The sequence below is a fragment of the Nicotiana attenuata genome, unplaced genomic scaffold (assembly GCF_001879085.1).
Source record: "Nicotiana attenuata strain UT unplaced genomic scaffold, NIATTr2, whole genome shotgun sequence".
Classification (NCBI taxonomy): domain Eukaryota; kingdom Viridiplantae; phylum Streptophyta; class Magnoliopsida; order Solanales; family Solanaceae; genus Nicotiana; species Nicotiana attenuata.
Window position 1 is genome coordinate 90,153 of NW_017673095.1, and position 23,837 is coordinate 113,989.

Genomic DNA, 23,837 nt, shown 5'->3' on the forward strand with positions numbered 1-23,837 from the left:
TGCTCCCAAATCTAACCAAAACAAATTCATACCATCCAATAAAATATGCTAAGGAACACGTGCCCACTCAAAAATAAACACAATATTACACCAAAATATCCGCGAAATTGCCAAACCTGACCCCCGGCCCACGTCTCGGAATCAGAAAAATTACACATCCATGGATCCTTATCTTCTCACGAGTTCATCATACCAAATTTACTAAATCCCAACAACAAAGACCCCTCAAATCTCCAAAATTTTAGGTCTCAATTTCAACCCTAGTTTTCTTCATTTCACACTAATTGATTTCCATAAATAAAGCCTAATTCCGTGAAATAAAACCATGAAATAGTTTTATGTTCAAAATATATTTACTCATAATAAGCCTTCTGAATTCCCCTTCGAATTGGATCTTCCAAGCTCTAATTCCGCGTATGAAAAAAATGTGATGAAAAAAAGCTAAAAATCATATGAGGCCTTAATTTTATCTATGATCTGCCCCAGACAAAACCGCTTTGCGTCAAATTCTCGCACCCTGCGGACACACTTAACAGCCCAATTGGACCGCACATAGCATTAGTAATCCGCACCTGCGCTATCGCAGGTGCGCACAATACCCGCATCTGCGTTTTAGCCCCACATGCCCAATTCGCATCTGCGACCCTGGTGGCGCTTTTGCGGCGCCGCACATGCGGTCCCCAAGCCGCAGGTGCGGTTATGACAGACTTGGCGGCAACTTTCGCTCAATTCTCAACTTCAAACTCCCCGTCAATCATCCAAAATCACCCTGAGGCCCCGGACCTCAACCAAAGTACGGACAAGTCATATACCAACCATCCAACTTACATCACGCAATTTTCGAACACCTAAAACCACATCAAACATCAAGTTAACCACGGATTCAAGCCCTAACGAACTCCAAAAACTTGCACGAATTCCGCTTTTGATCAAAAAGTCTATCAAACCTCGCCCGATATGACCTGAAACTTTTGCACACACATCACATATGACACAACGGACCTATTGCAACTTCGAAGAAATTCCATTCTGACCCCGATATCAAAATTTCCCACTATCGAGTCGGAAACGCCAAGATTCCAATTTTGCCAATTCAAGCCTAAATCTACCACGGACTCCAAAATATATTCCGAACACGCTCCTAAGTCCAAAATCACCCGACGGAGCTAACCAAATCATAAAACATCCAAACTCAAGATCGAACATTAAAAAGTCAAGACGGAGTCAAACCTTTCAAATTAAAGCTTCATGCTGAGAATCCCTTTCATATCTATTCCGAATAACCTGAAACCAAAACCAACGATTTACATAAGTCCGTAATACATCATACGGGCTAGTCATGCCGAGAACTGGCGAGCGACAGTGAACTACTCAAAATGACGGCGAGGGTCGTTTACACTCATATACTTTCTAATTTTTTTGAGCATGTACCATTAGCCCATGTTTGGCTCAAAACCTCCACTTCTTCAAAAAAGTTCTCTTAATGGAACTCGCTCACTTTAGTCATTCTTCTACCTTGGCCTTCTACACTCATTTTTTTTATAGACTTCTTTGGAGTTCATAATGTTGCTCTAATACTTGCCCTCACTATATCTGTTATCGTGAGCATCACGTTCCGTAGCTTTCAACATTGTTGTTTCCCTCAAACCTCAACAAACCTTTTATTAGAAAAATCATAATAAGGACTCAGGACGAATAAAATGGCTCCTTGACCACCATATATACATTATAAATATTGCACTCATAGGGATGAGATTGTGCGCATAACTTGCTCTTAGGAATATTTTGATAATTTTTTTACCAGTGGAATCCTCCACAATATGGATAAGGATCATCATAATAAAAATAAACATCATCCGAATATTTTCATTTCAAGATGCATGTTCAGCTAAACTACAAAATACATTAACTAAACAAAATTTAAAAAGAAAATCTTTGAGTAGATAAAAAGTAAACGTCTAACCTAGACAAATAGCTAATTCTAAGTCTCTGGCAATAGCGCCAAAAATTTTGTTGGGCCAAATGCCACATGCAAGTATACCCGTGATCGACAAGTTATCAAGTGATAAGTAGAATATCGTTCTCAAGAGAACTTATTATCAAATATTGAATAAATTAGAGTATTCTAATATTTAAATAAGATTAAACTTACATAAGTTTACTTTAAACTAATTAAAATAAAGAAAAAATAAATAGTGAACTCTGAACAAAGGAAGAACTAATTTTTATGTTATCGATATGATAAAAACAATCTATTTGGGTTATAGGCTATCTAACAATCCTATTGTATTCTTCACAAATGACTAATTAATTTATCCGATTTATTGGTTGGCAAGTGGTTATATTGCTCAGAAGAATCTATTGAGTTCGTACTCGCCTATATAATCTGACCTAACTCCTAATAGTGTCTATGGAGTTAAATCAACAAGATTTATAATTCTTGTATAATAACCAAGCAAAGACAATTCGGTATAGTGTCTATCCTAATCGCGAATTTGTTTTCCCGATGCCAAGTTCAAGAACTTGTTCCATCTCGATGTTATGTACAATCTGAATTTTCACTTTCGAGTTTAATCTCCAGATCTGATAGATATAGTATTCAATTGGTTATCGAACAATCAAATTAATCTAAATTGAATAAATAAAGCAACAGACATAAATCAAAAAATTAAATCAATATTCGTAAATAACATAGTCATGAAAGAACCAAATCCTAAGAATGTGAAGTTACTCCACGTAAACATAGTAGTCAACAACAAACTCATCAACAAAGAAAACATAAAAACTAAGTTTTGGGCGGGAAAAAAAATGAAATCTCAAAAACTCTAGCCTCCATGACGGCTCCTCGCTCTTCCTCGTCAAAAGTAATATAAAAAATCGTGTTTAATATCTATTTATAGGTATAAAAAAAAACTAGACAGAAGCAACCTAGTCCAAACGCCAAACCAAAAAGGGAGATGGAATTGCCTTGGAACCAGATGCTGGTGCAATAGCAGCTGCCTATCGGCGATGGCCAATCTCAGCTCGCGCATCTAAGAGGCACTGTGAAATGGCAGCCTCGCGTGCTGATCTTCTTTGCCTACATTCGTTTGATAATTCAATTGTCCCTGAGCCTAAAACTCTATTCAGGTAGTGGGTGGCTGCAAACTCTTCTTTCAATTTGATCACTTCATTTGTAATAAACATCATGCATGCCACCGTAATTCTTTTTGTATTCGATTTTTATTTTTCATGTAATTTGGGATCTGTCAATCAAATTACATTCTTTTGCCTGTCATGTGTCTTTAACTGCACGTCATAATCATTAGCCAACTCATTTAAAAATACACTTCAAAAATGTCTATCTTGTTCCATACATTCCATCTTTAAAGTACCTGCATTATCGATTAACACTCAATGAGTGTAAAATACATATCGAATTAAGTTGGGCATATCTAGTAGTATAAAATACAATAAAAAAAAAAAAAAAATACGATGTAAGCTAATATCGAAACATATACAAATATCATCCAACATCAATATTAAAAGAAAATGAACAAACGAAAAAGCAAAGAAAGACTCACCTGGACGTCGCTTGAATGCTTGCATGTAGGACCATAATTGGAAATTGGAAGACCATCATCATTAGTTAGAACACATGGACACTTTCTTCTTTACGTAACCGGTACTTCTATCCAAAATTCTAAAGGCGAAAGGTTCTAAATGGTCTATGAGTTGAGGACATGTAGCACACTGTTTACCCATACAAATGAAGTAACAAATTAAACTTTGTAATGTGTTTTAAGATACGTGAGATTCACTTAATACCATTGATTTAATTTAGAGATAATTGGATGAAATTGACAAAAGAATATAAAACAAACCAATACTTGCTCAATCTTCTCGAGCTAGTGAACTCCTCGAGAATGGTAAAGTAAGAACAATTAAAGATATAACAAGTTGATGAACAATAGAGAAATATTATATTGCCTTGATCTGTATAGAATGTAAGGTATTTACAAATGATGGAGACCCTCTTTATATACTAGAGGAATCTAATATTGTGTATAATTCTATATTATGGAAGTAAATTCATGATTGAATACAAATAACCGCTCTTGATATGATCCGTTCCGAGATTTCCGCCGTGATCTCTGGCCCGGTCACGGATATTTCGCCTTCCGTATTCGCGTTGCCCCGAAGCCGATCACATCTGATCTTGATCATCGGGACCTCGACTCGGATGTGATACTCGATCTCTCGAACTCCAAGTACCGTTGTCTTCGTGCTCCAGACCTGATCTATTACGAAGCTGACCCTCTATGCAGTTCTCTGATCTCGAATAATGGCACCGTATACACACACGATTGTTTTTCGATTTATATTTTCCAACAAATAGAGACTCACTGTTAGAAAAATAGACCAATTTTGTCTTTCAAAAGCACGTCCTTGTTGTCGTTCGTTCCAGCTCAATAAAGTAGCATGACAACTGCCCACAAGAATTTCATGTGTTGAGATTAAAATTAAAATTATATTTAAAGATATAAATGATATTTTATGTTTGATTCCAATAATTAAAGCTTAGGGGAGTCGTCCGGTGGAGGTTAGTTAAGTTAACCGAATAAAAGAAAAAAATCAGAGATAAAAAAAAAAGAACCGTTAGGATAAATGTGGAGGCGAAGAAGGAAGACCGAAATTAGAAATTAGAAATTAGAAAACATTGGGAAAAGAAAAAGAGAGAGAGAGAGATCGCTTGGTATAGAAAGCCATTGAAAGCTCAAGGGCCTCTCTTCTTTTTCTTCTTTTCTTCTTCTTCTTCATGTTGTATGTATAGAAGAGAAACATTTAGAGAGAGAGAGAGGCTTCTTGGCTTTTTTGGTTAGCTGTATTGATAATCAAAAAGCAGGCCATAATGTCAGATTCAAGCAGCGATTCCGTTTCCGTCGATGTTGAAGACCATTTATCTTGGTCGGAAAGGTCCAATTTTTCCGTTTTCTTCATTTAGATAAAAATTTGCCTTATTTGTTGAAGATTTTCAATATATTTAACGAGAGACGCTTGAAATTACTACTTCTCCGCCCGCAATTTTCATTTCATTGTGGTCAGAATGCTTAACCTTGATTTTTCTTGTTAAGCTCTGTCATTCATTTCCTTCAAAGACCCAAAAACGCAGTAGTTTTAATTCTCTCTCTAACCCCCCCCCCCTTTTTTTTTTTTCTGGGAGGGGCAGTGTTTGGGGTTAAGAGAAATTTAGTCCTGAATTTATCTATTTTTCTGTCATATACTCTGGTCTTTAGTGAAAAAATTGGATCTTGAATTGTTACTTTATTCTCATTTGTTGTCTTGAATTTGTTTAACTCATCCAACACTTGCGAAATGGCATCTCAATTCGGATTGTTAAGCCAATATGGTAGTATAGGGTAAACATTCGTCATCCTCTCTAGGAGGTATAATAGGTGAATGACATTAATTTTTGGTATTCTATGAGTAAGGCGTTGCATTTGAGCGCTGGACTAATTTCCACGAGAGAGAGGAAGCAAAAGCAGTCTCTAGAAACAACAGGTTGGGAAAGCACTTCTTCCACTTTTGGAGTGACACAGAAAGAGGATTAGCATTATTCACCTAATAATGATAACCATTAATACCTTCCTCGTTTGGGGCTCTGCTCAATAACAAAACGCTAACAAGCCCACTGGTATCTTCTTTCATCCTCCCCAGCCTGGGCTTTGATTTTCTTACACACCCCTTATCTAATAGATTTGGAAGATTTTCTTCTTTGCATTTCATTTCTTGGAAATGGACTACTTTTCTGTCTACTTAATGGTTGTTACTTGACTATCTGCATTAAGATTTTACTTGAAACGGTCATTCTGTTCACAGGTTATACTGGTTAGTACATTTTCCATTAATGATAAATTTTATATCTTTTTACATAATGGAGCTTCTATCTTCTGATCAATTAACATGAGTGCAATATGACCTTTTTTCAGGAGCATATCATAAGGACTGACTGTGGTTCTGTGTCAGTTATAGTTTATTATGGAACCAAGAGAAGCCAGCACTGATCACTTATCCTGATCTAGCTCTAAATCGTAAGTGTTAAGTTTGTATCCTCTAGTTTCATATTTCCCTTTTTTAGGTTTTTTCTATTCATGTACTTGTTGTCGCCTATATTCTTATGTTTAAAACCAACACAACTATGTTTCAGTCCCGATATTCTTTTGTTATTATATGTTACCTTATATTGTCAAGACTATATTTTCTTATTCGTTCTTGCAGATATGTCATGTTTCCAAGGACTGTTCTTCTGTCCGGAAAGCAGCTTCTCTGCTGCTCCACAATTTTTGCATTTACCACATTAGTCCTCCTGGGCATGAGGTTGTGAACTGGCAAGCTTGTTTTGTTTCATCAAGTCATTAGGTTTTCTCTATTTGTTGTCAAACTCGCTTTGAGCGACTCATCTGAATCCCATTACTTACATAGTTCTCTTCTCGGAATTCCACAAGAGTTCTTGCAGTTGGGAGCTGCAGCAATTTGTTCAGAGAATCCTGTACCATCTGTGGATGCTTTAACGGATTCAGATAGTTTGAGGTTTCTTAACTACTTTGGGTAATCACTTAAGTTTGTGTTTTACAACCCCCCCCCCCCTCCCCCCCCCCCCCCCACACACACACAAAAAAAAAAAAAAAACAAATATTTTCCTTATGCTTGTCTGCCAAATCTTTAACCCTTCTTTCTTCTTCTGATCCTTTTGACTTATTAGATATCTTTGTTAAGTTGTTTGGAGCTCCTTCTTTGGAAACTTCTTACTAATGATGAGATTCTTGCTGTTTCTAGGCTTGGAGCTTGTGATGTGTATGTCGAGTAATTGCTGGTGCTTACATACCAGCTTATTTGCTGTAGGTCTCTTCTCCAATAATGTCATGCTGTTACTTTTAGTAGTGGTATGGCTTAAACTTTACTAACAACGCTCAACATGTCACAGATAAAGCATAGGAGCGTGTTCTTGTTTGATTCTTGTTTCCCCTCTATGCAGAGCACCTTCTTGGACTGAATGGTTTTACAATAAGTACTCTTTCATATCTTCCGTTTACCTTTATGCTGTGAGAAGAAAATCCACTGTATGAAACTGGAGATTATTGTTAATATAGGTCATGTCAAATTTACTATACTCTACGGGATGTGTGGTGTTTCTGAAAGAGTTTTGCTGCACCGCTCACTTCAGCAAGGTACCTACATGCATTCCCTTTGTGTGTGGTTCACTCATAGACTTTGGCATGTTTTTCTTTCTCCCGATTGGATTGAATAAGGAGCATTTCAATTCTGTCAGGAAGTTCGTGGATCTCCAGATGTTCCGGAATCAGATATAGTTAAGCATGCAGAGAAGTAAGTGCCTCACTGGGTAGTCCATGATGAATTGTTCAATTTAGTACTTCCACTGGATATTGTTTAAGGATCTTCTCTTCTGTATGATTTCTTCTTTCTGTCCTTTAACTTTTCAGTTGCTAGATGAGAGGCAGAGCATGAATATATGGCGTTTTCTTCAAGCCATTGAATGGGTAACAAACTAAACATCACTGCTTAATATTTGTACTGATTTCTTTTTTACATCCTTGTAAAATTACCTCTCTAAGCTTGACTGTATGAATGAAGCAGGAGACCTGATATCACGGATGGATTGAAAACACTAAAATGTCGACCCTCATATTTGTCGGGGATGATTCTCCTTTCCATTCAGAGGCTCTCCACATGACTGCTAAATAGATCGAAGATTCAGTGCCCTAGTTGAGGTATATCACGCATTTTATGTTTAATGACACACCATTTCAGTATATTGTCATGTGCTTTGAATTCCTTGTGTAGCAAAAGAATTTTAGTGATATTTGGCTAGTTAGGCTAGATACTGTCTGTGTATCAATTATATGCTCTAACTAAATGCTGATGTCCGAGTTGGCATTAGTTCTTGAGTTGTATGTATGGGCACTTTGAGTAAATGCAACACAAAATATAGGAATAAGCCAATTAAGGAAAGGGTGTGATTGAGGTACAAGTGTGTGGATCAATGGTGACAGAAGAGCAGCCACATGCTATGTTAATACCAATGGAGTATTTCCTCATGGGGTATGGACTATACAAGACCATTAGTTCAGTGGCAGTCCTAAGAAGTCCTCTCACTCCATCTTGCATTGCTCCTGAGCTTCTCTCTCCAGAAAGCATGGGTTTAAAACTCAAACCTATACAAGACTCGGATTGCACAAAAATAATTATTACTTGATTCTGTGTAAACTATGTAAAATGTATTTCATTTCTGGTTAGTTTTTTTTTTTTTTTTTTGGGGGGGGGGCGGGGGGGGGATATTTAAGGGTGAAAAGGTTAGATATATGGGTTGTAGATAGGAAAGTGAAATTCTTTAATGGACATAGGGGAGGGAGATATTCATTGTAGGCAGGAATGAAAAGGTCATAAAACTATTGCAATTCTGAGTTGTATTTGTAAAAAAGAGATACTTGTCCATGATCATGATGAAATGACTAATAAGACAGCAAATTAATATTTTTTTTGATGATGGATGAATACCCTCTTACCCCTCCCCACGCCTATACATTATAGAAATAAAGGGCACAAACAACTGGTACTTGATAGGTGAACCACAAGTTATTAGGCTTTATAGAGGTGATAGTGACTGCCACTGGAATTGCGTTGGCAATCGGTCGTCTTGCGAGAGATGACAAAAACAACGTTTAGAATTCCTTATCCTGTTAGTCTCCCATCACTATCCCCTCAGTTCATTGAATTCTCCAACCCCCTCCAACCCGAATCCGGAATCAAAAGTGTTGTTTTTATGGATTCAAAGCGCAAAAATAGGTTGAAAAAAATAATTGAGTACCATTTTATATATAACGCATTTTTTCACCCGGCTATACCTTAACGGCAATGTTTGTCCGTTAAGTATAGCGCATGGGTTACATGCGCTAAATTTGAACTTTAGCGCACATGCAGGTTGCGCTATACTAGAAGTTGAAAAGACAGGTAGGATGCGCTATACTATATAAATATAGGTCCGTCTCCTTCCCCAACCAGACAGAAGCAACAACACAAAAGACGGTCCCCCTCCCCATTTTTTAACCAAAAAACTCCATTGGAGCCCACCCCGTCCCCCAAAAACTTGTTGTCTTCTCCGTATTTTAGCAAGCTAACACCGGATCCAAGGCGTTGTCGTGGTAGTGGATCTCATCTATTTCTCGTTTCGGCTCCCAAATCATCTATTTTTTACATTTCAAAAAATTTTGAATCGAGGTATTCCGACTTACTTTTGGTAAAACACATGTATTATAAATGCTTATTAGTTATTTTTTACTGTGGTCTATGTTTTTTTGTGATCGATTTTAATTTAATTAATTTTTTGTTTTTGTCCCGATTAGTTTATTTTATGTGCTAAAAAAATTAGTAATATAATATATATATATATATATATATATATATATATATATATATATTATATATATATTATTTTATGAATAATTATTGTTATATGTGATTTTATTGTTGTACGTAATATTAAATATGTGACTTTTTTGTTGTTTAGTGCCCTTTAGTGTTATGGTGTCCCTTTAATTGTTATGTAGTGCCCTTTGGCGTAGTAAAACTGATAATGAATTTTAGCTTATGGTAGTTGACTTTGTTTATGGCCATTTAGAGTTGTGTTACTATAGTGCTCTTTGAGATTCCATTGTGTAGAATTATGGATTTTAATATATCAGTAGATAATTATCAAATATTAGATATGAATCATAAATAATCAGTAGACGTTACAAAAGAGACGTGCCAGGAAATTGGGCAATATGACAGTTAACAAATAAATCGTTACGAATAAATAAATTCAATATTATTTTACTATTAAGTTTGTATTTTTATATGATTAATTATTGGATATATCTTGATCACTTATGAAATTTATTAATATATAATTCTGTATAATTCAAAAATAACTTTTAAAAAGATAATAGTTCAAACAAAATCATGTAGAATTTCAGTAGAAAAATGTAGGAAACTAACATATAAAATATTAATGTAGGAATTTTATCAACTTAAAGTATTTGTTATATGAATAATTACTAAAATATATTTTTAGTTATTGAAATTAATTATTTATTCTCTGTTAACCCCAAAAATATATTAAAAAAGATGATTGTTCAAACACAAGCCCTCTCGAATTTTAGTAAAAAATATAAGAAAATAAATATAAAACAACAATATAGGAATATTTTGTCAAACTAAGTATTTTTATATGAATACTTATTAATTATATCATGTATAGTATGAAAATTAATTATTTAATTCTATTATATACCAAAAATAGTTGAGTAAGAAACTAACATATATAAAATAATATAAGAAACTAACATATAAAAATAATAATATAGAAAAATGTATCAACCTAAGCAATAATATAGAAAAATTATCGATTAAATATTAATATAAAAGATATTGCAATATATTTAAAGATGTTAAACAATTAAACAGAAAAATACTTTAATTAATATTGTTCAATTTACAGACATCGTCATGGAGGTTCCCCCTGTACATCCCGGACCTACATCTCGAGAGTTGTTGTTGATACAAGGAAACCATAGGTCTTCACACATCTGGGATGGGCAGCGTCTGTCCTAAACCTTTCGCCCCATACGTATAGACGATATGTGGGAGTTCATTAGGGACCACTGTGAACACCTAATTTTTGACCATACCCAAATTCTATTCTATTTTAAATGTTAATATTTCTTTTAGGTCTAATCTTGATTTTTTTTAAATTTTTTATCTTACTGTTAATAGGTTTTATTTGAAAAAATTAAAAACTATAAAAATATTCATATTTTAGAATATAAGATTTTTTTTCTATGTTTAAATAGAAGAAAATTTATATATATTTGGTTTCTTCTAATTTAGATGTAAGCTATAGTATTTTTAGTTAGTATAATTTAATTATAGTGTAAATATAATATATATATAATATGTGTGTGTGTGTGCGCGCGCGCCCTCCACGTCCCCAAGCGTGATTGTGGCCTCGCTGATGGGTAGATGAAACGTGTACGTCTTCGGTCGCCACCACTCTATCATAGCCATGATCAACGCCCAGTCGAACTGCAACCGGCCGATCTCTATGATCATGTAGAAACCCGTATCATGAAGGAGTCTAACTATACGGGGATGGAGTGGGTGGTCCCTAATGAACTCCCACATATCGTCTATACGTCTGGGGCGGAATGTCTGGGACAGACACTGCCCATCCCAGATGTATGAAGACCTATGGTTGCCTTGTAGCAACAGTAACTCTAAAGATGCAAGTCCAGGATGCACAAGGGGAACCTCCATACGATGTCTACAAATTGAACAATATTAATTAAAGTATTTTTCTGTTTAATTGTTTAACATCTTTAAATATATTGCAATATCTTTTATATTAATATTTAATCGATAATTTTTCTATATTATTGCTTAGGTTGATACATTTTCTATATTATTATTTTATATGTTAGTTTCTTATATTATTTTATATGTTAGTTTCTTACTCAACTATTTTTGGGTATAATAGAATTAAATAATTAATTTTCATACTATACATGATATAATTAATAAGTATTCATATAAAAATACTTAGTTTGACAAATATTCTATATTGTTGTTTTATATGTTATTTTCTTATATTTTTTACTAAAATTCGAGAGGGCTTGTGTTTGAACAATCATCTTTTTTAATATATTTTTGGGGTTAACAGAGAATTAAATAATTAATTTCAATAACTAAAAATATATTTTAGTAATTATTCATATAACAAATACTTAAGTTGATAAAATTCCTACATTAATATTTTATATGTTAGTTTCCTACATTTTTCTACTGAAATTCTACATGATTTTGTTTGAACTATTATCTTTTTAAAGTTATTTTTGAATTATAACAGAATTATATATTAAAATTTCATAAGTGATCAAGATATATCCAATAATTAATCATATAAAAAATACAAACTTAATAGTAAATAATATTGAATTTATTTCATTCGTAACGATTTATTTGTTAACTGTCATATTGCCCAATTTCCTGGCAACGTCTCTTTTGTAACGTCTACTGATTATTTTATGATTCATATCTAATATTTGATAATTATCTACTGATATATTAAATCCATAATTCTACACAATGGAATCTCAAAGAGCACTATAGTAACACAACTCTAAATGGCCATAAACAAAGTCAACTACCATAAGCTAAAATTCATTATCAGTTTTACTACGCCAAAGGGCACTACATAACAATTAAGGGCACACCATAACACTAAAGGGCACTAAACAACAATAAAGTCACATATTAATATACGTACAACAATAAAATCACATATAACAATAATTATTCATAAAATAATATATATATATATATATATATATATATATATATATATATATATATTACTAATTTTTTAGCACATAAATAAACTAATCGGGACAAAAAACAAAAAATTAATTAAATTAAAATACGATCACAAAAAAACATAGACCACAGTAAAAAAATAACTAATAAGCATTTTATATACATGTGTTTTACCAAAAAGTAAGTCGGAATACCTCGATTCAAAATTTTTTGAAATGTAAAAAATAGATGATTTGGGAGCCGAAACGAGAAATAGATGAGATCCACTACACGACAACGCCTTGGATCCGGTGTTAGCTTGCTAAAATACGGAGAAGACACAAGTTTTGGGGGACGGGGTGGGCTCCAATGGAGTTTTTTGGTTAAAAAATGGGGGAGGGGGACCGTCTTTTGTGTTGTTGCTTCTGTCTGGTTGGGGAAGGAGACGGACCCTATATTTTATATAGGTATAGCGCATCCTACCTGTCTTTTCAACTTCTAGTATAGCGCAACCTGCATGTGCGCTAAAGTTCAAATTTAGCGCATGTAACCCATGCGCTATACCTTAACGGACAAACATGCCGTTAAGGTATAGCGCGGTGAAAAAATGCGTTATATATAAAATGGTACTCAATTATTTTTTCAACCTATTTTTGCGCTTTGAATCCATAAAAACAACACTTTGATTCCGGATTCGGGTTGGAGGGGGGTTGGAGAATTCAATGAACTGAGGGGATAGTGATGGGAGACGTAACAGGATAAGGAATTCTAAACGTTGTTTTGTCATCTCTCGCAAGACGACCGATTGCCAACGCAATTCCAGTGGCAGTCCACTATCACCTCTATAAAGCCTAATAACTTGTGGTTTCACCTATCAAGTACCAGTTGTTTGTGCCCTTTATTTCTATTAATGTATAGGCGTGGGGAGGGGTAAGAGGGTATTCATCCATCATCAAAAAAAATATTAATTTGCTGTCTTATTAGTCATTCATCATGATCATGGACAAGTATCTCTTTTTACAAATACAACTCAGAATTGCAATATGTTTTATGACCTTTTCATTCCTGCCTACAATGAATATCTCCCTCCCCTATGTCCATTAAAGAATTTCACTTTCCTATCTACAACCCATATATCTAACCTTTCTACCTTAACTATACCCCCCCACCCCCCCCTAAAAAAAAAAAAAACTAACCAGAAATGAAATACATTTTACATAGTTTACACAGAATCAAGTAATATTATTTTTGTGCAATCCGAGTCTTGATAGGTTTGAGTTTTAAACCCATGCTTTCTGGAGAGAGAAGCTCAGGAGCAATGCAAGATGGAGTGAGAGGACTTCTAGGACTGCCACTGAACTGATTTGGTCTGTATAGTCCATACCCCATGAGGAAATACTCCATTGGTATTAACATAGCATGTGGCTGCTCTTCTGTCACCATTGATCCACACACTTGTACCTGCAATCACACCCTTTCCTTATTGGCTTATTCCCTATATTTTGTGTTGCATTTACTCAAAGTGCCCATACATACAACTCAAGAACTAATGCCAACTCGGACATCAGCATTTAGTTAGAGCATATAATTGATACACAGACAGTATCTAGCCTAACTAGCCAAATATCACTAAATTCTTTTGCTACACAAGGAATTCAAAGCACATGACAATATACTGAAATGGTGTGTCATTAAACATAAAATGCGTGATATACCTCAACTAGGGCACTGAATCTTCGATCTAATTTAGCAGTCATGTGGAGAGCCTCTGAATGGAAAGGAGAATCATCCCCGACAAATATGAGGGTTCGACATTTTAGTGTTTTCAATCCATCCGTGATATCAGGTCTCCTGCTCATTCATACAGTCAAGCTTAGAGAGGTAATTTTACAAGGATGTAAATAAAGAAATCAGTACAAATATTTAAGCAGTGATGTTTAGTTTGTTACCCATCAATGGCTTGAAGAAAACGCCATATATTCATGCTCTGCCTCTCATCTAGCAACTGAAAAGTTAAAGGACCAGAAAGAAGAAACATACAGAAGAGAAGATCCTTAAACAATATCCAGTGGAAGTACTAAATTGAACAATTCATCATGGACTACCACAGTGGAGGCACTTACTCTTCTGCATGCTTGAACTATATCTGATTCCGGAACATCTGGAGATCCACGAACTTCCTGACAGAATTGAAATGGCCTCCTTATTCAATCCAATCGGTAGAAAGAAAAACATGCCAAAGTCTATGAGTGAACACACACAAAGGGAATGCATGTAGGGTACCTTGCTGAAGTAGCGGTGCAGCAAAAACTCTTTCAGAACACCACACATCCCGTAGAAGTATAGTAAATTTGACATGACCTATATTAACAATAATCTCCAGTTTCATACAGTGGATTTTCTTCTCACAGCATAAAGGTAAACGGAAGATATGAAAGAGTACCTTATTGTAAAACCATTCAGTCCAAGAAGGTGCTCTGCATAGAGGGGAAACAAGAATCAAACCAAGAACACGCTCCCTATGCTTTATCTGTGACATGTGAGCGTTGTTAGTAAAGTTTAAGCCATACCACTACTAAAAGTAACAGCATGACATTATTGGAGAAGAGACCTACAGCAAATAAGCTGAGTATGTAAGCACCAGCAATTACTCCCATACACATCACAGCTCCAAGCCTAGAAACAGCAAGAATCTCATCATTAGTAAGAAGTTTCCAAGAAGGAGCTCCAAACAACTTAACAAAGATATCTAATAAGTCAAAAGGATCAGAAGAAGAAAGAAGGGTTAAAGATTTGGCAGACAAGCATAAGGAAAATATTTGTTTTTTTTTTTTTTAGTGTGTGTGGGTGGGGGGGGGGGGGTAGGGGGGGGGGGTTGTAAAACACAACTTAAGTGATTACCCAAAGTAGTTAAGAACCTCAACTATCTGATCCGTTAAAGCATCCACAGATGGTACAGGATTCTCTGAACAAATTGCTGCAGCTCCCAACTGCAAGAACTCTTGTGGAATTCCGAGAAGAGAACTATGTAAGTAATGGGATTCAGATGAGTCGGCTCAAAGCGAGTTTGACAACAAATAGAAGAAAACCTAATGACTTGATGAAACAAAACAAGCTTGCCAGTTCACAGACCTCATGCCCAGGAGGACTAATGTGGTAAATGCAAAAATTGTGGAGCAGCAGAGAAGCTGCTTCCGGACAGAAGAACAGTCCTTGGAAACATGACATATCTGCAAGAACGAATAAGAAAATATAGTCTTGACAATATAAGGTAACATATAACAAAAGAATATCGGGACTGAAACATAGTTGTTGTTGTTTATAACATAAGAATATAGGCGACAACAAGTACATGAATAGAAAAACCTAAAAAAAGGGAAATATGAAACTAGAGGATACAAACTTAACACTTACGATTTAGAGCTAGATCAGGATAAGTGATCAGTGCTGGCTTCTCTTGGTCTCCATAAACTATAACTGACACAGAACCACAGTCAGTCCTTATGATATGCTCCTGAAAAAAGGTCATTTGCACATGTTAATTGATCAGAAGATAGAAGCTCCATTATGTAAAAGATATAAAATTTATCATTAATGGAAAATGTACTAACCAGTATAACCTGTGAAACAGAATGACCGTTTCAAGTAAAATCTTAATGCAGATAGTCAAGTAACAACCATTAAGTAGACAGAAAAGTAGTCCATTTCCAAGAAATGAAATGCCAAAGAAGAAAATCTTCCAAATTATTAGATAAGGGGTGTGTAAGAAAATCAAAGCCCAGGCTGGGGAGGATGAAAGAAGATACCAGTGGGCTTGTTAGCGTTTTGTTATTGAGCAGAGCCCCAACGAGGAAGGTATTAATGGGTTATCATTATTAGGTGAATAATGCTAATCCCTCTTTCTGTGTCACTCCAAAAGTGGAAGAAGTGCTTTCCCAACCTGTTGTTTCTAGAGACTGCTTTGCTTCCTCTCTCTCGTGGAAATTAGTCCAGCCTCAAATGCAACGCCTTACTCAATAGAATACCAAAAATAATGTCATTCACCTATTATACCTCCTAGAGAGGATGACGAATGTTTACCCCTACTACTCCATATTGGCTTAACAATCCGAATTGAGATGCCATTTCGCAAGTGTTGGATGAGTTAAACAAATTCAAGACAACAAATGAGAATAAAGTACAATTCAAGATCCAATTTTTTCCACTAAAGACCAGAGTATATGACAGAAAAAATAGATAAATTCAGGACTAAATTTCTCTTAACCCCCAAACACTGCCCCTCCCAGAAAAAAAAAAAAGGGGGGGGGGGGGTAGAGAGAGAATTAAGAACTACTGCGTTTTTGGGTCTTGAAGGAAATGAATGACAGAGCTTAAACAAGAAAAATCAAGGTTAAGCATTCTGACCACAATGAAATGAAAATTGCGGGCGGAGAAGGATAATTTCAAGCGTCTCTCGTTAAATATTGAAATCTTCCAACAAATAAGGCAAATTTTTATCTAAATGAAGAAAAAGGGAAAAATGGAACCTTTCCGCCAAGATAAATGGTCTCAACATCGACGGAAACGGAATCGCTGCTTGAATCTGACATATGGCCTGCCTTTTTGATTATCAATACAGCTAACCAAAAAGCCAAGAAGCCTCTCTCTCTCTCTAAATGTTTCTCTTTCTATACATACAAATGAAGAAGAAGAAGAAGAAGAAGAAAAAAAGAAGAGAGGCCCTTGAGCTTCAATGGCTTCTATACCAAGCGATTCTCTCTCTCTCTCTTTTTCTTTTCCCAATGTTTTCTAATTTCTAATTTCTAATTTCGGTTCCTTCCTTCTCGCTCCACATTTATCCTAACGGTTCTTTTTTTTTTATCTCTGATTTTTTTTCTTTTATGCGGTTAACTTAACTAACCTCCACCGACGACTCCCCTAAGGCTTTAATTATTGGATCAAACATAAAATACTCATTTATATCTTTAAATATATTTTAATTTTAACTCAACACATGAAAATTCTTGTGGGCAGTTGTCATGCTTACTTTATTGAGCTGGAACCGAACGACAACAAGGACTGCTTTTGAAAGACAAAATTGGTCTATTTTTCTAACAGTGAGTCTCTATTTGTTGGGAAAATATAATCGAAAAACAATCGTGTGTGTATACGGTGCCATTATTTCGAGATCAGAGAACTGCATCGAGGGTCAGCTTCGTAATAGATCAGGTCTGAGCACGAAGACAAGGTACCGAGTTCGGAGATCGAGGTACCCATCCGGATCGAGGTCCCCGATGATCAAGATCAGATGTGATCGGCTTCGGGCGGAACGCAATAACGGGAAGGCGAAATATCCGTGACCGGCCAGAGATCACGGCGGAAATCTCGGAACGGATCAGATCAAGAGCGGTTATTTGTATCAATCATGGAATTTACTTCCATAATTAGAATTATACCACAATTAGGATTCCTCTAGTATATAAAGAGGGGTCTCCATCATTTGTAAATACCTTACATTCATACAGATCAAGGCAATATAATATTTCTCTATTGTTCATCAACTTGTTATATCTTTAATTGTTCTTACTTTACCATTCTCGAGGGTTCACTAGCTCGAGGACATTGAGCAAGTATTGGTTTGTTTTATATTCTTGTCAATTTCATCAATTATCTCTAAATTAATCAATTGGTATTAAGTGAACTCACGTATCCTTAAAACCACATTACAAGTTTAATTGTTACTCGATTTGTAGGGTAAACAGTGTGCTACAGTCCTCAACTCATAGACAATTTAGAACCTTTCCCTTTAAATTTTTGGATAGAAGTACCGGTTACGTAAAGGAAGAAAGTGTCCATGTGTTCTAACTAATGATGATGGTCTTCCAATTCCAATTAGGTCCTACATGCAAGCATTCAACGACGTCCAGGTGAGTCTTTCTTTGCTTTTCGTTTGTTCATTTTCTTTTAATATTGATGTTGGATATATTTGTATATGTTTTCATATTACCTTACTCGTATTTTTTTTATTTTTTTTATTGTATTTTATACTACTAGATATGCCCAACTTAATTCGATATGTATTTTACACTCATTTGAGTGTTAATCGATAATGCAGGTACTTTAAAGATGGAATTATGGAACAAAATAGACATTTTGAAGTGTATTTTTAAATGATTGGCTAATGATTATGGACGTGCAGTTAAAGACACATGACAGGCAAAGAATGTAATTTGATTGACAGATCCCAAATTACATGAAGATAAAATCGAATACAAAAAGAATTACGTGGGCATGCATGGATGTTTATTACAAATGAAGTATCAATTGAAAAGAAGAGTTTGGCAGCCCACCACTACCCTGAATAGAGTTAGGCAGGGACAATTGAATTATCAAACGAATTGAGGCAAAGAAGATCAGCACCGCGAGGCTGCCATTTCACAGTGCCTCTTAGACCGCGAGGCTGAGATTGGCCATCGCGATAGGCACTGCTATGCACCAGCATCTGGTTCCAAGGCAATTCCATCTCCTTTTTGGTTTGGGTTTGGACTAGGTTGCTTCGTCTAGTTCTTTTTATACCTATAAATAGATATTAAACACGATTTTTATATTACTTTTGACCGAGGAAGAGCGAGGAGCCGTCATGGAGGCTAGAGTTTATTGAGTTTCATTTTTTTTCCCGCCAAACTTAGTTTTTATGTTTCTTTGTATGATTTGTTGTTTGACTACTATGTTTACGTGGAGCTAACTTCACATTCTAGGATTTTGGTTCTTTCATGACTATTGTTATACGAATATTGATTTTAATTTTTTGATTTATCGTGTTGCTTTATTTATTCAATTTAGATTATTTGATTGTTCGATAACCAATTGAATACTATCTACAGATCTGGAATTAAACTCGAAAGTGAAAATTCTAGATTGTACATAACATCGAGTGGAACAAGTTCTTGAACTTGGGCATCGGGAAACAAATTCGCGGTTAGGATAGACATATACCGAATTGTCTTGCTTGGTTATTATACAAGAATTATAAATTCTTGTTGATTTTAACTCCATAGACATATAGGAGTTAGGTCAGATTATATAGGCGAGTACGAACTCAATAGATTCTTCTGAGCAATATTAACCTTGCCAACCAATAAATCGGATAAATTAATTAGTCATTTGTGAAGAATACAATAGGATTGTTAGATAGCCTATAACCCAAGATTGTTTTTATCATATCGATAACATAAAAATTAGTTCTTCCTTTGTTCAGAGTTCACTATTTATTTTTTCTTTATTTTAATTAGTTTAAAGTCAAACTTGTAAGTTTAATTCTTATTTAAATAATTAGAATACTCTAATTTAGTCAATAGTTGATAATAAGTTCTCTTGAGAACGATATTCTACTTATCACTTGATTACTTGTCGATCACGTATACTTGCATGTGCATTTGGCCCCAACAAATTTTTGGCGCTATTGCCAGAGACTTAGAATTAGCTATTTGTCTAGGTTAGACGTTTACTTTTTATCTACTCAAAGATTTCTTTTTAAATTTTTGTTTAGTTAGTATTTTGTAGTTTAGCTGAACATGGCATCTTGAAATGAAAATTATTCGGATGATGTTTATTTTTATTATGATGATCCTTATCCATATTGTGGAGGATTCCACTGGTAAAAAAATTATCAAAATATTCCTAAGAGCAAGTTATGCGCACAATCTCATCCCTATGAGTGCAATATTTATAATGTATATGGTGGTCAAGGAGGCCATTTTATTCGTCCTGAGTCCTTATTATGATTTTTCTAATAAGGTTTGTGAGTTTGAGGGAAACAACAATGTTGAAAGCTACGGAACGTGATGCTCACATAACAGATATAGTGAGGCAAGTATTAGAGCAACATTATGAACTCCAAAAAGCTATAAAAAAATGAGTGTAGAAGGCCAAGGAGTACGAATGACTAAAGTGAGCGAGTTCCATTAAGAGAACTTTTTTGAAGAAGTGGAGGTTTTGAGCCAAACATGGCTAATGGTACATGCTCAAAAAATTAGAAATATATGAGTGTAACGACCCGACCGGTCATTTTGAGTATTTGCACTTCGCTCGCCAGTTCTCGGGCATGACTAGCCCCGTATGATGTATTACGACTTATGTAAATCGTTGGTTTTGGTTTTCAGGTTATTCGGAATAGATATGGAAGGATGATTCTCAGCATGAAGCTTTAATTTGAAAGGTTTGACTCCGTCTTGACTTTTTAATGTTCGATCTTGGATTTGGATTTTTATGATTTGGTTAGCTCCGTCGGGTGATTTTGGACTTAGGAGCGTGTTCGGAATATATTTTGGAGGTCCGTGGTAGATTTAGGCTTGAATTGGCAAAATTTGGAATTTGGCGTTTCCGATCGATAGTGGAAATTTTGATATCGGGGTCAGAATGGAATTTCGGAAGTTGCAATAGGTCCGTTGTGTCATATGTGATGTGTGTGCAAAATTTCAGGTCATTCGGGCGAGGTTTGATAGACTTTTTGATCAAAAGCGGAATTCGGAAGTTTTTGGAGTTCTTAGGCTTGAATCCGTGGTTAACTTGATGTTCTGATGTGGTTTTAGGTGTTCGAAAATTGGTATAAGTTTGGATGGTGGTATATGACTTGTCCGTACTTTTGGTTGAGGTCCCGGGGGCCTCAGGGTGATTTTGGATGATTGACGGGAGGTTTGAAGTTGAGAATTGGCAGCTAAAGTTGCCGAAGTCTGTCATAACCGCACCTGCGGCTTGGGGACCGCATGTGCGGGCCCGCAAAAGCGCCACCAGGGTCGCAGATGCGGAATTGGGCATGTGGGGCTAAAACCGCAGATGCGGGTATTTGTGCGCACCTGCGATAGCGCAGGTGCGGATTACTAATCGCATGTGCGGTCCATGGGCTGTTAAGTGGTGTCCGCAGGTGCGAGAATTTTGACCGCAAATGCGGTTTTGCTGGGGCAGATCATATAAATTAAGGCCTTCATGATTTTGAGCTATTTTTCATCACTTTTCATACGGGATAGAGCTTGGGAGATCCAATTCGAAGAGGGAATTCAAGAAGGCTTAGTTGAGGTAAGATTTTTGAACATAAAACTCATTTCTATGGTGTTATTTCACGGATTAGGCTTGTAATTTATGGAAATTAGTGGTTGAAATTGAAGAAAACTAGGGCTTGAAATTGGAGACCTAAAATTTGGGATTTGAGGGGTCATTTGTGGTTGGGTTTAGGTAAATTTGGTATGTATGAACTCGTGAGAAGATAAGGATTCCATTGATGTTAATTTTGTCTGATTCCGAGACGTGGGCCCGGGGGTCAGGTTTGGCCAATTTCGGGATATTTGGTGTAAATTGGTTATTTTTGAGTGGGACGTGTTCCCTTAGCATATTTTTGATGGTATGAATTTGTTTTGGTTAGATTTGGAGCATTCGGAGGCCGACTCAAGAGGCAAGGGCTTCGCGAGCTAGAATTTGGACCGGATTGAGGTAAGTAATGATTGTAAATGTTGCCTGAGGGTATGAAACCCCGGATTTCACATTGTTGTGCTACTTTGAGGTGACGCACACGCTAGATGACGAGCGTGGGGTCGTGCACTGTTGGGGATTGTGATTTTGTCCATCCCGTACGACTATTAAGTCGCGTATTCACTTGAAAACTATTTGATATTATTATATGTTGGAAAGTTTTATTGTGTTTGGGGCTAAATGTCGTGTCTGGGCCTCGTGCCGATTGTTTGGACCCTTAGGGGCTTTTACTACTGATTTCCTCACTGTTTTCGGTTTGATATTTACACTCAGTCATGCTATGTTCTTACTGTTTTCATAACTCGGTTTTATTCACTCCTCTTGATTTCATAAATGATATTGTTTACCGTGAAAATGGTAATAATAATTAAATTTGATTATGTGACTCTAAAAATACGTGATCTATTTTTATGCTGGTTGTTAAGTAGTTGATGCTATGTGTGAGACTTAGAAACGAGATAAGGGTTAGGAATAAGGTGATAGCCAAACCGATAGGTTAGCAATCGGGGCCTCGAACTTGTCGATTCGGGGGCCTCGAGGTCGATTCTGGTGCTCGGCTGGGAGCTATCGAAGGTTGTCGATGGGGAATAACAGTTACAAACAAATCAATGGAGGCTCTTTATGACCAATAATAAGCAATAAATGATGAGCAATGAATAGAACACAATAAATTTTAGCAATAAATGAGATAACAAGACCAAGAGAAAGTGTTAGAGAGCAGAGAGAATGTTCTAGTATATTTTTATATGAAGCAACAGATGCCCTACAAAATGACAAGGATCCCCTTTATATATGAGGGGAATCCCAACATAGTACAAAATGCATTAATTGCAAAGATATGGAGATGGGACAGCTAATTGACGCCCTGATTCGGGTTTAGAGTAGTCCACTAGGCTCTGTCAGTCCTAGACGCGTGCTTTGGGAACTCCCCATTTCTACCATTACCGTGATCATTACTGTCCCGAGGTCGAGTGACGATAACCCTCGAGGGAGGAGACTCGGCCGTTGCCTCGAGCCTTCGAGGTGATCTTCCGAAGTGCCTTAATGACGAGGAATTGGACCCTCCGATTTCACTGTATACAGATAGTCCCCGCGTTTCTTGGAGAGGAGCGATAAGAAACGATTTTGACATCCAACTCTTCCGACTTCCCGTGATGATGTCATATTTATGACGCAAACCTTCATGATGACTGAAGCATCCCGTCGGTTCATCTTTCCAGAATTACTCATAGCATTCCCGTTTCTTATTCTTCAAAGCAATAATGTCGCCGCCGGTTCAGCTCCCAAGGATTTATTAAATGCGCCTGCCGATACGTCTTTCAAAGATAATAATGATGCCGTCGGTTACGCTACCGACCTTCCTATAAATGGGAACCCCCTGGAATCAACGTTTTACTCAAGTGTCTTCCAATATTTATCTATCCTTCTCTTTTCACCGTCTTCATCCATTGTTGTCCATCATGATCGAGGTTTGCTGCCTTAAGGATACATGGCGGAGTTCTCACCAACCGCCCCATAGCCTTTTTTCTGGCCCTTTTCTCGTTAAACGAGATTATGCCGTCTTATCGTTGTTGTTGTTGTTGTTGCTGTCATCATTGGCTCGAGATGACGAGATAAGGGGCCGATTTATCCCAGCTTAGAAAAAGGTTTGGACTCTACACCGCTGCTCAGGGGGGTGTCGGACTTTACACCGCTGCTCACCTCCCCCGACTACCCGGTACGGCGCCTCACTCCCTTTAATTTCCATGGAGTGAGGTGGAAATATCTACCAACTGCCGCGTTCCGCACCGGGGTAACGTCTCAAGAAGTGGCTTACTGGTGAAATCCATACTAGCCAAATTTTTCACCCAGCCACTTCTTCATTCCTTTCTGCTTCTTCCGCGTTACTTTGATCTTCTCCACCACTTTCCTCTTCTTCATCTTCTCCCTTGAAGATGCTACTTTGG

General features: G+C 36.3%; 1 protein-coding gene, 1 long non-coding RNA gene and 1 pseudogene across 3 annotated transcripts; 2 read left to right on the forward strand and 1 right to left on the reverse strand.

Annotated features, from left to right (window-relative positions):
- The first annotated feature begins 5,620 nt into the window (after positions 1 to 5,620).
- On the forward strand, positions 5,621 to 6,847 carry LOC109215429 (annotated as a pseudogene).
- An 836-nt stretch (positions 6,848 to 7,683) lies between these two features.
- LOC109215430 lies at positions 7,684 to 8,114 on the forward strand. The gene is made up of 2 exons (XR_002066348.1): positions 7,684 to 7,769; positions 8,024 to 8,114. It is a non-coding gene; the product is annotated as an uncharacterized LOC109215430 (long non-coding RNA).
- A 5,225-nt stretch (positions 8,115 to 13,339) lies between these two features.
- Positions 13,340 to 17,198, reverse strand: LOC109215432 (pollen-specific protein SF21-like). Of its 2 annotated transcripts, none has more exons than XM_019379495.1 (11): positions 16,914 to 17,198; positions 15,802 to 15,901; positions 15,520 to 15,617; positions 15,289 to 15,377; positions 15,003 to 15,063; positions 14,831 to 14,917; positions 14,671 to 14,748; positions 14,511 to 14,567; positions 14,337 to 14,392; positions 14,103 to 14,238; positions 13,340 to 13,848 (listed from the first exon to the last, which is right to left on the reverse strand). In XM_019379495.1, exons 1-11 carry the CDS (start codon positions 16,974 to 16,976, stop codon positions 13,630 to 13,632), a joined length of 1,044 nt encoding a protein of 347 aa, XP_019235040.1. In that variant the 5' UTR covers positions 16,977 to 17,198; the 3' UTR covers positions 13,340 to 13,629. The 2 variants fall into 2 exon arrangements, with proteins under 2 accessions (XP_019235040.1, XP_019235041.1); XM_019379496.1 differs by lacking the exon at positions 16,914 to 17,198 and adding an exon at positions 15,999 to 16,888.
- Between the last annotated feature and the right edge of the window lie 6,639 nt (positions 17,199 to 23,837).